Source organism: Typopeltis vanoorti, chromosome 16, assembly GCF_054136105.1.
Source record: "Typopeltis vanoorti isolate ZY-2024b chromosome 16, IOZ_Tvanoo_1.0, whole genome shotgun sequence".
In the NCBI taxonomy this organism is placed as follows: domain Eukaryota; kingdom Metazoa; phylum Arthropoda; class Arachnida; order Uropygi; family Thelyphonidae; genus Typopeltis; species Typopeltis vanoorti.
The window spans coordinates 42,886,234-42,900,877 of record NC_143564.1 but is presented as its reverse complement, the minus strand read 5'-3'; the positions used below and the strand labels follow the sequence as shown (position 1 = coordinate 42,900,877).

At 38.0% G+C, this 14,644-nt stretch overlaps 1 protein-coding gene across 2 annotated transcripts in view; it reads right to left on the bottom strand.

The window, feature by feature from the left end:
* Window positions 1–14,644, bottom strand: part of LOC150097975 (vascular endothelial growth factor receptor 1-like) — a 354,137-nt gene that overhangs the window by 280,934 nt on the left and 58,559 nt on the right. For both annotated transcript variants that reach the window (XR_016549608.1, XM_090406574.1), the window contains exons 4-5: window positions 13,319–13,615; window positions 1,405–1,550 (exon numbers count right to left, since the gene is read on the bottom strand). Coding sequence is in view for 1 of the 2 variants with exons in the window: in XM_090406574.1 (XP_090262700.1) it covers window positions 1,405–1,550; window positions 13,319–13,615 (443 nt within the window). In the remaining variant the exon portion in view is untranslated. The remainder of the gene's footprint in view (window positions 1–1,404; window positions 1,551–13,318; window positions 13,616–14,644) is intronic.

The following is a 14,644-nucleotide window of genomic DNA, read 5'->3' as shown; positions in this document are numbered from 1 at the left end:
CACAGGATTCCACAATAATTGACAGTGGTTGGGATGAATGAATTGAGAGATAGCACGAATTGTGTGCCACAAGATCTGAAGTTGAAGTTAAACATAGTTTAGCAGAAATGCTAAACTATGTTTAACTTCATGCCCACTATCTTTCCGAAGAAAGATAGTGGGCATGTTGCCTGGGTATGATAATGCAGAGTGGAGAAGAGCAGTGATGACGAATGAGGGATAGTGAAAATGTGCAGGAAAAGAGGTCTGGAATAAGTGGATGCATGTAGTATATTTTAGGATAGAAGAGAGCTGTATGCAAGAGATGAATGACATTTGAATGTAGAAGGGTGCAGGCATTTGGAAAGACTACTGTTTTCTGGGCAAGTGAGAGTGTCAGGACAGCAAAACTAGAACTGCACAGGTGGAACGTTTCAGGGATGGCCTCATATGGGGGATAGTGGCTTAAGAAATGAGGGAGTGCACACTATAGTAAAGAATCAGGTGAAGTATGATGGGAGTAATAATGGCTAGAAGAATACTGGAAATGCACTGGTTTTTCTGTATACAAATGTTAGGAGCATTAGAAATAAAGGGAATGCATTTGTGGCATTGAATGCCTTAGTCTCTCCAAAGTATGTTCTAACAGGGATAGAAATTAAAGGATATAGCATATTTTGGCAGGATAGGAAAGGTAAACATGGTAGTGGAACATTACTCATGATAAGAGATGAACTGTGTCCTCTCAGGGCATAGAATCGCAATGGAAATAACACTAATAGCTTTGAAATATATAGTGTGAGATAGATGCTTGTAAGACAAGATATTTAGTGGGATGTTGCTACAAACCAAGGAATATAAATGATGATAATCAGGAAATGTTTAGGCAAATTAGTTTGGAAAGCACAAAGCGAGCAATTATTATGGGGGGGGGGGGGCTTCAACTATAGTGATATCGACTGGGTAGAGGAGACAGCATGCAGTAATAAGGAAACTGAAATTTTTGGATTCCTTGAGGAACAACTGTTTTAGGTAGGATGTGGTTGAGGGAACACGAGGATCGAAAGTTCTAAATTTGGTCATAGCATCAGAGGATCTGATTGTGACAGATAGGGCATACTTAGGATGATTTTAGGACTTAGGATGGATGATTTTAAGGAGTGGTATGATGAGCTTTGTGATGACTAGTATTGACTTCCCACAATGAGACTTGTGACTCCATGAAGGTCAGGAAAAATAATAATAATCTTCTCCATACAAGTGTTGCACAAGATAACCACCCTAGATTGCCCAAATTCTTGTGTATGGGATTATCACAAAAAAATAAAAAATAAAAAATAAAAAAATAATAATAATAATAATAATAATAATAATATATATATATATATATATATATATATATATATGTAGCAAAATATTACTCACATTTCTATTTGGATAATTCCATACCATTACAAGGCTAGTTCCAATATCCACTCTTACTGTACAGACAAGGATGAATGAAGTGTTCAGCAAAACATGTTCTGCTTTTGTAGTATTAATATAGGGTTGTGGAGCTTGAAGTGTATCATCTGAAATTTGAAAACATATATACATATTTTGAGATTTTTGCTTTCATTCGATGAATGTGTTTGCATACACGTCTGTGTAGTTTTTCAAAACATACATTTGTAATTCTTTCTTTTAAGGTTACACGATGATCAGCATTCATATTTAAGAATTTAGGGACACAAAACACACGTGTTGAAATGAAACGTTTTAACACATGTGTTTTGTGTTCCTAAATTCTTAAATATGAATACACTTGTAATAATTTATAAACTTAAAATTCAGAAATTATTTCAATTAATCAATCAAATTTGATTCTGAGAACCACTGACTGGTTTGTTCTTCCCCAAGTTTCTCTTCTGCAATATTTTTAGGCTCTTCTCAAGTATGCTTGCATCCTTACAGAAATTCATATAGGTCTTCTCATATTCAGCTATATTTCCTGTTCTAAAACAGGAAATATAGCTGAATATGAGAAGACCTATATGAATTTCTGTTATTAGAGATAGAGATAGATATTATTAGAGATGAGAACTGTAAAAGTTCTAAGCCAATCATCTAGAATTCAACCTTCTTACCAGATCTTCTGAATTATGCAGTATAGCCATTGTAACACTTTTACATCTCCATATTTGAACATTTCTGGTCGAATGTCATTCCACATTTCAGGTGTTTTTATGGCTTTTTCTACCTTAATGATTGATATGTGCTCCTGATTGAATTCCACTTAAATATTTCTCACCATAGCTGTCACTGCTCACCTTATTTAATAATTCTTCAAAGTAATCACTACAAATATTCAAAATATCTTTATCATCTCTTCTTCCTTTTGTTAAACTTTTATCCCTCTTTCATATTCCTCCTCTGCGTTCTTACCAAAGTCTTCCCATGACTTTTTTTCCGTTTAGCCACTTTTACACATACCTTGGTTCCTACATTTTTCTCTGTATCCTCTCAGGATATCAGTCAGCTCACATACTAGGGGTTTTCAGTATACTTTCTTCTTTTCAAAGATGGCCTCCTCTTGCATCTATCATAAAGTTTTGATTTTCTTGCAAACAAATTCACCACTTGCTTCTCTAGCTGAATCATTCAATGTTTTCTTCAGAGCACGTCACTTAGATTCTGAGGTCTGGTTCTTCTTTTCAAACTCTCATGCTTCCTTTAATAATATTTGTATAGTTGAGTTTAGAGTCCGTCTCTGAAGCTGCTCAACTTTTATTCTTTTTTGAACCTTTTTACATATTTTTCAATATGATAAGATGAACTGAGAAGAAGGTCATGATTAAGAATGAGTCAATAAGAAGAGTGTGTAAGAGGAATGGTGTGTGGTTTACAGATATCTGGAGTGAATCTGATGGATGGATAAAAGGACTTGTAGATGCCTGATGGATTGTAATAAATTTAGTTTAATCCTTTACCCAAGTGTAGGCAAACAAAGTTTGCACATGAAGTAGTTCAGGACTGAGGCAACTTGTAGCAAAGGTGGACCAAGTCTCATCACTCCTTGTCTCAGTATCTCCCATAATGCAAAGCACATCTCCTTGTGGACATGTATAATGGTATGCATTAAGAGAAGGGCCACTACCCAGACTGGTTTCAACCTTTATTGAGGTCTCGTCAGTGGGATGCAGATCCAGAAGTGGTCATACTAAGGCAGAAGCAAAGGAGAGGTCATATTTACTTATACGAGTTGCCAAAAAAGGTGTATCACCTTATTATTAATTTACTCTGGGTCAGCTTCACAGCCTTGTAATTCCACATATATCCCTTCTTGACAGAATATTTCTCATGTTTTATAATCTCCCAAGTTGAGACCACATGATCACTTTCACCAATTGGAGGCAATGTGACCATCTTGGTTGTGGATAACTCTCACACCTAGTCCTCCCTCCATCACATGCGGCCTCAGGTAATTATCTCTTGGTATATAAATTCCATTTCCTTCCTGCCACATCATCTTTCTTCCTTCCAGTCTATATCTTCATAGTCGAAGTCCCCCATAATAATCACTCCATCTATATTCATTGTACTAATTTGCTGATGCATGTCTTTTGGATGATCTGTGGAACTCCCTGGCCTATTGCAACAACCAACAGTTAGTTGTTTTTGTCTTACTGGCCTTGATCTCACACCAGTATGCTTCAAATGAACAGCCACCCTCCCACCTATCTCCTATTCTTTTTGGCTGCAATTCATCTGATATCATTAGCAGTATCCTCCATCCCATCCTATCTTCTCTATCTTCCCAGAAAATACTAAACCCATCACATTCTATCCCTGTAATATGGTGGCCTGGTTGGCCGAGTGGTTAGTGTATCTGCTCTCATACCAAAAGGCTGCGGGTTTGAATCTTGCCGTGGGCATGGATGTTTGTGATTGCCTGTGAAAATACTGGTGGTGGTTGGCGTTGGCACAGATGATGAAGGTAGTTGTGGCTGGTGGAGACAGAGTTATAGACTAGATACCCTCCCTCGATGAGTCTTTGGACTCCCTGGAGGTGTTACATAACAATAATAATCTCTCACTAATGCTTATAACTTTTTATAAAGTTACAGGGACAGAGAGAAAAAAATGGGGGAAGGGGTATTATTGATGATAGCTGATGAACTGCAGCCAAGGAGAATTGAAGTTGTATCACAGGATAGTAGTGAAAAGAGCTCATTTGAGGCTATTTGGTGTGAGATTGAGACTGGCAGAACAAAATATACATTTGGGTGCTGCTATTGACCAGATGATGGAATAGATGGTGGAGATAGTATGCATAAACAAATTGATGAAATGAGTGGAAGGAGAGTAATTATTATGGGGGATTTCAACTATGATAACATTAAATGGAAGGAGGAGAGGACACATGTGAGGAAGGAAATGGATTTTATTCAATTATTAAGGGATAACTATCTGAGTCAGATTGTAATTGAAAATACTAGGGGTGTGAAAGTGCTTGACTTGATAATAGCATCTGAGAATTTGACTGTAATGAATATGACCATGTTGCCACCTATTAGTGAGAGAGTGATCATAAGGTCTTGACCTGGGAGGTGGCTAAAGGTGTGGAGTTTTCAATTAAGACAGGGTATATGTGGAGTTAACGTGCTGGCAAGTATGACAAGCTTAGGAGAGTGCTTGTATCAGTGCCATGGCATGCACAACTGCAAGGGCTGGATGTCGATAGAGCATGGGAAGTGGTCAAGGAGCATTTACAAGAGGTTATGACTGATTGTATACCTAGGGTCCGAATAGTAAAACAAGTAGGGGTTAAATGGATGAATAACACCATTAAGCTTGAGCTGCAAAAAAAGAAACAACTGTGGAGTGAATTTAAAGAAAGAGGTGACCTGCAGGCACACAAATGGTATAAAGTGCAGGGCAGAAGGGTAACGAGTGTGGTAAAAAAAAAAAAGCAAAAGTGAATTATGAAAGAAAACTAGCTATGCAAGCTAAAGAGAATCCCAAACAGTTCTTTCAATATTCTGCAAGCAAAAAAAAAAAAAAAAAACTGTAGATGGCAAAATGATTTTAAGGAATGACGATGGTAAGGAGGTCACTGAATAAGTCGATATAGTGGAGTTACTGAGCGAGCACTTTGCAAAAGTATATCATCCAGGTGGTGACATTGAAAAAATGAAGGAACCATTAGTTTATACGGGAATTGTGATGAATGAAGTGAAGGTGAATAGTCTATTACAGAACCTTAATGTGAATACATCTGTGGGATTGGATGGTATATTGGCATGGGTCTTGCGTGAAGCGGCTAAAGAATTATCAGTGCCCTTGACCATGTTGTTTAATCTGAGTCTCGGGTCTGGTTTAGTCCCGAAGGTGTGAAAAGAGGGGAAAATAGTTCCACTGCATAAAGGAGGATCCAAGACTATGGTTGCAAATTACCGACCAATCAGCATATCAGGAGTCATTGTCAAGGTCTTGGAGAAAGTAGTCAAGGGAAAAATACAGGAACGGGTTAATGAAAATGAGATACTGTACAGGGGACAGCATGGCTTTGTGAAGGGTAGATCATGCCTCAGTAACTTGCTCAAGTTTTATAACACAGTGATGGTTGAACTGGATAAGGGTAATGGGTTTACAGTGATACTTCTGGACCTAGAAAGGCATTTGACAGAATATCACATGGAATTCTAATCCGTAAACTACAATGTATGGGAATGGATATAGGGTTGGTGAGATGGATAGGTGGGTGGTTGGTGGAGAGATATCAAAGCGTAGTTTATTCAGGAGTAGAGTCCAAAAGACAGCCTGTAATTAGTCGTGTGCTGCAGGGTTCTATTTTTGGACCACTGTTGTTTAATTTGTTCATTAATGATATAGGGAAGGATCTAAGAGGAACAGTTCATTTGTTCGCTGATGAATCAAAGTTGGGTAGGGCAATAGTGAATGCAGAAGATGTCAAAATCTTGCAGGACGACTTGGATAGATTGGAGTTCTGGGCTAAGGAGAATGGATGTCAATTTAATGTGACAAAATGTAAGGTTATGCATTTTGGGGTGAAAAGATTAGCAGCAGTATACCGCATTGATGGAACTGTACTTCAGGAGATTGATGAGGCCAGGGACTTGGGAATGTGGTGGATAGGAAGATGAAGTTTAGGGGGCACATTGCAAAAGTAGCTAAATCAGCTCATCAACTCACTTGGTTGTTGAAAAATACCTTGACGAGCAGAGACAAGCAAGTTATTGTACTTCTGTAACGAGCCTTGATAAGACCTCATCTCGACTACTGTGCCCAGATTTGGTCACCTAAGTTCCTTCTTGATGGAGAGGACGTGGAGAGGATCCAGAGTGACTAAGATGATAGCAGGTCTATGGAATGAACCATATGAGAACAGGTTGAAGATTTGTGGGTTGCAGAAATTAGTTGATAGGTGGAAAAGGGGAGATATGATTGAGATATTCAAATTGCTAAAGGGTTTCTATAGGATTAATTCAGAGGATATTTTTGAGATCAGGACTGGTGGTGGGAGAACTAGGGGACACCTATGGAAGCTGGGCAAGAGTGTGGTTAGCAGGGGTGTTAGAGCTGGGTTCTTTACTTTTAGAGTGGTGAATGAGTGGAATAAGCTGCCGGAGTCTGTTGTGGGTGCTATGACAGTGAGTGTGTTCAAGGCAAGGTATGATAGATACTGTGAGAATGTCATATAGTTGTGTGGACATGATGTTTAGGGCCTCCCTCGATGAGTCTAAGGACTCCCTGGAGTCGCCCATAATAATACTAATAAAGTTACACTAATGAATGCCAAAAGCTCCTCCCTCGTGTTGCTGATACTTCTGGAATTAGTATACAGAAACACAGCATCCCTTTAGGTCTCATCCACCTTTACTTCCTGAATTGACTACCCTATTCAATATTTTTGCTATAGAGACCAGATTGCTCATGGTTATTTTCACAGTCACCCACCTCATGGGTGCCTCTGCATAAACTCACCTGCTTCCACCTTAATTGCTTAACTTTTCTTGAAATTGTTGTTCAGTATGGTGAACAAAGCTGTCTCCAGACACCTAACACCAAAATCATTTAGATGCAGCCCATCAGATGCAGCCCACCGCATCATACAAATCCTTCTTTCCATTAAACACAGACCACAAATCCAATGTCATTCCTTCTTTCCAATCTACGTATTGATCTCTTCCAGCTTCTGCATTTTTTTCAATTTTGCACTTTGTCCTGTGAAGAACAACATTCAAGCATGCTATTTCTTTGTGTCCATTTCATTCTCTCTATTTCCAAAGCCACATATTTGATATTAATTCTGACATTTTCTAATCTACCATCTTTCTAACATCGACATTTTCTATCCTACATCGTCACCCAATAGTCACTCATTTTTGAAACATTGAATACACACTCTTGTTCCAGTTTCAATTTCCTTCCACATATCCTTTAATTTTTGCAATAAATACATCTCATATGCACTTCATATGCTACCAAAATTCTCCTCCTCCTTGGTTTGCCTCTATCATAGCATGGCAGGTGACTCACAATCTTCACCTTCTCGCTCTTCAGTTTTGCTACTAACAATTCCTTTACATCCTTTACATCCCGTACTTTTTTTTGCATCTGGATGGATTGACTAATATAAATTTTTGCACCAGGGACACATGATTTTGTTACAGTTTCATTAAGTAATCCCCTGATCACTGAGTCTCTGTACATAATTTTCTACTTAACTTGTTTTTCTCATTTGCTCTCACAGTCTCTATTATTACTTCAAACCACCTGCTTCTGTCTCTTCTCATCCCTGCTAATCTCTTCCAGCTTCTGCATTTTTTTCCGATTTTGCACTTTGTCCTGTGAAGAATAGCATTCAAGCATGATATTTCTTTATTTATGTACATTTCATTCTTCTATTTCCAATGCCACATGTTTGACATTATACCTGAAATTTTCTATCCTACCATCAACATTTTCTATCCTACCATCAACATTTTCTATCCTATGTCATCACGCAATAGGCACGCACTTTTGAAACATTTTTTTGATGTTGAAGGCTTATTTTTCACTTGGTTAGAGTATAATAAATTTAGTTTAATCCTTTATCTAAGTGTGAGCAAACAAAGTTTGCGCCTGAAAGTATCTTCAGGACTGGGTTAAGGTGGTACAACACCAGGGCAGCTCGTTGCAAAGGTGGAGCAAGCTACCAACACTCCTATCTCAGTATCTCCTATAATGCATCTCCTATAATCCTATCTCAGTATCTCCAGTTGGTAGCTTGCTCCACCTTTGCAAGGAGTGCCCTGGTGTTGTACCACCTTACCCCAGTCCTGAAGATACTTTCAGGTGCAAACTTTGTTTGCTCACACTTGGATAAAGGATTAAACTAATTTTATTATACTCTAACCAAGTGAAAAAAATTAATTTTCAACATCTTTCTCTAAATCCAGAGTAATTTATTAAAAAGGTGGCTCACCGTTTGGCAACTCCTATAGGTAGAGATGACCTTGCTAATGCTTCTCTCTTTATACAGTTTCCAGGGATGACCTCTGGTTCTCCCCCGATTTCCCACTATTTTCTGTAGAACTTCTCCAGCATTGATCCTATAACAACCCCATTACCAACCTGTAGGTTTCTATCATATCTCCCGTCTTCCTAATGTCCACCAGACTCTGCAAATTATATCTTCTCAATCTTTCCTCAAACTCAATATTCCAGAGGTCAGAAACTACCTTAGTCAGTCACCTTTGGATCCTTTCCAACATCTCTTCATTCTTCTGAAAACCAGGTGACCAAATCTGAGCACAATAGTCCATGTGTGGCTTAATCAAAGCCTTATACAATGGAACAAGAATCTCCTTACTTCTACATGTCAGTGTCCTCTGCATCATTCCTAGAAACCTTTGTGTTATCTTCACAATTCTGGCTATGTGTCCCGTAAATTTCAGATCCTTTTCCACTATCACCCCCAGATCTCTTATTTCTTCCACCTCCAACAATATATGCTCACCAAGCATAAATTCTGCGTCCCATCTTTGTTTTCCAAATTTTAAAACCTTACATTTTGCAACATGGAGCTCACATCTCCATTTTCGTGCCCAATCACTCAATTTATTCAAGACTTCTTGCAAGGCCACAACATCTTCACTACTCATCATGGTTCGTCCCAACTTTGCATCATCTGCAAAGAACTGAATATCTCCATCCAAATCTTCACCAATATCATTAATATAAAAGTAAACAGTAATAGTCCTAAAACAGACCCCTGAGGCACTCCACTAGTGACTTTCCTTTTCCTGGATATCACTCCCCCCGTACACAACTTGCTGATACCTATCAGATAGCCAGTCTCCAATCCAATGCACTAATCTAATATCCAACCCCATCTGCTCTAGTTTGACTATCAATTTATCATGAGGTACTCTATCAAAAGCCTTTGTGAAATCTAAGTATATTACTGTGTATCCTTCTCCTCTGTCTAAGGAAGCAGTCACTTTATTGTAATAAGTAAGTACATTACTAAAACATGACCTCCCTTTAGCAAATCGATGCTGTTCATCAAAGATAATACCATTGTTGTTAATACCACTGCTCTCAATCTCTCCATGAAGTCACATTCACAAGATTGAAACACCTTTACGAACTGCTCATTAAGTATCTCCACCACACATTCTGCAACAGCTATCTTTATATCATTTTCTCCTATCAATGTCATCCTTCCATAATCATTCTTTCTTTTGCTGGCTACATATTGAAAGTTTGAAGGATGATTTAAATAAGCTGGTAGAATGGGCAAAAGGTAATGGATGTCAGTTCAATGTGGAAAAGTGTCGAGTCATGCATTTTGGGATTAAAAGTTTACCAGCTGTATACTACATTGATGAGGCTAGGGACTTAGGGGTGCTGGCAGATAGGGAGATGAAGTTCAAAGGACACACTGCTAAGGTGTCCAAGATTGCACATAGGATTACTTGGTTGTTGAGGAACACACTGACATCCAGAGATAAAGAGGTTATTATTCCCCTTTATAAAGCATTGATACTTCCAAATTTGGATTACTGTGCTCAGATCTGGTCACCTGGATTCCTTGGAGATGAGGAGGCTGTGGAGAGGGCTCAGAAAAGAGTGACTAAGTTGGTAAGTGATGCAAAAAATGCTCCCTACATTGATAGATTGAGAGCTTATGGATTGCAGAGGTTGGTTGATAGGTGGAGAAGAGGGGATATGATAGAAACATTTAAATTATTGAAAGGTTTTTATAGGATTGATGCAGGGGAAATGTTTCAGCTGTGTGATAGTGATGGAAGAACAAGAGGTCATCCCTGGAAATTAAAGAAGAGTGTGGTTAACAAGGGTGTTAGAACAAGGTTTTTTGCCTGGAGGGTGGTGAATGAGTGGAATTCATTGCCTGACTTAGTTGTGAGCTCTTCGTCTGTAAATGAATTCGAGAAGAGATATGACAGATATTGTTTTGCTAGTTTGTGTCTCCTGCGATGAGTCTACTGACTCCATGGAGATACCTGTAATAATAATAATATCGAAAGAACTCCTTAGGATTCTTTTTGGCTTCATTAGCTAACTGCTGTTCATACCTCTCTTTAGCTACCCTCACCAACCAAATCACCCTCTTTGCCTGGTCTTTGTAGACCTCATGGAATTGGTTATTTCCACTTCTCTTATGCTGCCTCCACGATGCCCTTATTCTCTGTATCGCATGCTTAATCTCTTTATTCATCCATCTTACACCTACCTTATTTAACTTTCTCACCCTTGGAATACATTTAGACATTGCATCTGCTAGACAGTTTTTGAAAATCCCCCAAGCTGCACTGATCTCTTTTCCAGCTAACTCCTCATTCCATACTACACCTGCACGCTATCTCCTGAGCTCTTAATAATCATCCCCCCCCCCTTGTAGTTCCACATATACCCTTTTCTCACAGAGGTTCTCACACTACTGGCAACCACCCAGGTAATCATCTCATGGCCACTCTCACTAATTGGTGGATGATTTGACACCTCATTTATAATTACATCCCCTGATGAGATGATCAAATCCAAGGCCCTCAATCCTCATGCGCCCTCTGTTACATACTGTCTGAGGTAGTTATCCCTCAAAAACTCAAGAAACTCATTTTCTTTACTTCCAGTTGCTATCTCATCATTCCAGTCTATATTTCTATATTGCCATAATTGAAATCATCCATAATGATCACTCTTTTCTTATTTGCTAGGCTAATTTGATTATACATTTCATTATAATAAATTTAGTTTAATCCTTTATCCAAGTGTGAGCAAACAAAGTTTGTGCCTGAAAGTATCTTCAGGACTGGGGTAAGGTGGTACAACACCGGGCAACTCGTTGCAAAGGTGGAGCAAGCTAACATAACTCCTATCTCAGTATCTCCCATAATGCAAAACACATCTCCTTGCGGATATGTATAATGTTATGCATTAAGAGAAGGGCCACTACCCACACTAGTTTAGACCTTTATTGAGGTCTCTTCAGTGGGAGCCAGGCCCATGTGGAGATACCAGGCAGAAGCATTAGCAAGGTCATCTCTACTTATAGGAGTTACCAAATGGTGTGCCACCTTTTTAATAAATTACTGTGGCACACTATTTGGTAACTCCTATAGGTAGAGATGACCTTGCTAATGCTTCTACCTGGTATCTCCACTTGGGCCTGGCTCCCACTGAAGAGACCTCAATAAAGGTCGAAACTAGTTTGGGTAGTGGCCCTTCCCTTCATGCATAACATTATACATATCTGCAAGGAGATGTGTTTTGCATTATGGGAGATACTGAGATAGGAGTTATGTTAGCTTGCTCCACCTTTGCAAGGTGGAGCAAGCCTTACCCCAGTCCTTAAGATACTTTCCACCTTACCCCAGTCCTTAAGATACTTTCAGGTGCAAATTTTGTTTGCTCACACTTGGATAAAGGATTAAACTAGATTTATTATAGTCTAACCAAGTGAAAAATAAACTTTCAATATACATTGAATTATCACCACCATTCACATTACCTGGTCTTATAACAACATCCAATTAATTTTATTACAGCTGCCTTTCCACATTTCAGGTTTTAGATGCTATGTTCCATGTAAAGAGGGTGATTTTCTTCGGTTCTCTATGCAAGAGCTGGATGAAAAGAATGATACCAAGAAGTCAGCTTTATCTTTAGGTGATGTTAGAATAATGCCATCTGGATGAGAAAGATCGAAGTCATCCATATTGGTAGAAATTATGCCCAACAGTTTTTGCAAGGGACTAGAAGGCATGAGGTCATTGGCACAGGTAGCAAATTTTCTACATTTAGCCCTTTCAAAGTCACTAAATCCCATTAATGATGGTTTGTGCAAGAGTTGCAAGTTGCAACTCTTGCACAAACGAAACTCCTGCACAAAAAAAAGAGTTGCAATGACATTCCCTCATTGCAGGAGGGAACGCCATTCCATGCAACTCACGATCTGCTTTACTTGACCCATCTGTACACTATGCCACAATCCTTAACTACACGCTGCATCATCTGTTGCTAATAGTACTGTAATAATTGTTCTGTATAAATCTTGTGTATTAGGGTAATTTGCTGTAAGTTTTGCTTACACTTCACATACCTTATAATTCATCCAAATCTAGCACTTCTCATAATAGTTGAACTGTTATTTATAGTTTGAAGTGAGAAATATGTCCATTTTCATTCTCTTGAAGATCTAGTCATAACTGACATTGAGATTTCTGATTTCATGGGTTATCAGTCTCATCATAAGAGATATCATAGGTGTCCCTTATCTATGTCTTATCTGTGCCTTAAACTCATTGGTTGTCAATGTGCCAATCATATTCTCCAACAATGTATTTCACTTATCTACCACTCTCTAAATAAAAAATCTTTCTTACTCCCTTTATTTCTATTGCTTTATACAACTTTCAGGAATGGTCTCTTGTTGAGGATAATCTCTTATGTCATGAAGCAATTATCGACAAACGTTTCTTCATTTCTTTCATTTGCAATATTGGTTTTCTGTTATGAAAGCAAGTATGATAAAAGGTTTCATGACCTTATAGTACATTAGTAGCACAGCTGGTCTGAGGGCTACATATTTTGGAAACCTTACTCTAGAGAACAAACATGGAACTTTCGAACCACTTTGCACTTCCAGCGAGTAGGGAGGTGGTCTCCCATCAGGCAAAGAAAATCATAAAATCTAAAAAACAGTAGGCAGATACTATATGTCTAATATTCTAGTTGAATAAACTTAAATAACATGCAAAGAACTTTTACTTATCATATACAAAAACAACAAAAAAAAAAACTTTAGAAATAGAAAAAAGAAACTTACGAAAAAACATAAGATGAATAATACGAATTGCTGTGCTATTTTCTGCTTGTGCAAGACATTCAAAGTTCCCACTGTAATATGTATTGGGATAAAAAATAATAAAACCCTTAGTAGAGTCAAAGTGAACATCTTGGCCAATAGATATCATACTATTTTTTCTGCCTTCAACCTTCCATAATGTAACGTTTAGTTGTGAGCTTGTTGGTAAACAAGGAATGTAAGCTGTAGCATGCTGATGTAGTCTCATAAATATATAGCGTCCAGTAAGACGATCAGGTAAAAACAAATGTTTTGGATCTGAAATAAAAAATAATAAATAATAAATAAATAAAAATTTTTAAATTTCCTATGTTCAAACTGTTTTTAATTAAATCATTAAGATTTAGTTACACATTATCAGAAAATATACATAGTAACAAAAAATATTAAAAAAATTCAAAAATAAATGTTGTGACTATCTAGTGACAATGCTTTTGAGGAGACAATGGAAACGACAGAAAGGATAATGTTCATATTAAAGGAAAAAGAATACATTTGCTCTCCTGTCTTTTTTACATTTCCTCCAATTCTTTTTACCCTGGAATTATCTTCTGTTCTTTATTACCTCTATAGTCTCTCTTATTCCATTTGTCTACCTACAGCTTGGAAATTAGCCAAAATTCAACTCATGCTTATGAAAGGTGACAAATCTTTGTCATCAAATTATCACTGAATTTCTCTCACTTCATTTCTTTCTGAAGTAATGAAGATGATTAACACTCAACTTCTTGGTTTCAAGAATCGCTAATAAATGACTGCCAGTACGGATTCCCTACTATTGATCATCTGTCAATCTTCTTCTTTATGTCACAAGCCTTTGGCTAAATTATTATTATTATTATTATTCAGACCTCCATAGAGTCAAAGGATTCATCATGGGAGGTCCTTCCTAGGAAACACAATGTATCATACCACTCCATGAACTCATTGACCATTCTTGCTCTCACCACTCTATCAGGCAATGCATTCCACAGTTCAACCACCCTCCATGCAAAGAAACCACTCCTCACCCTCTTGCTCACAACTTCCTTTCATAACTTCCAGGGATGCATCGCTTGTCATCGCTCCTTCCTGCTGTTCCACTAAGTGAAAGAACTCCTCAGTCAACCTTGTAATTACCTCTCAACAGTTTAAAAGTCTCAATCATATACCTCTCCTTCTTCTATCTACGAGACTCTGCAGTCCACATTCCCTCAGCCGATCCTCATAACTAACATTATAGTCTTGAAACCATCTTTGTTATCTGCCTCTGCCCTTTCCACAGTTAATTTATCCCCTTCAAATCTT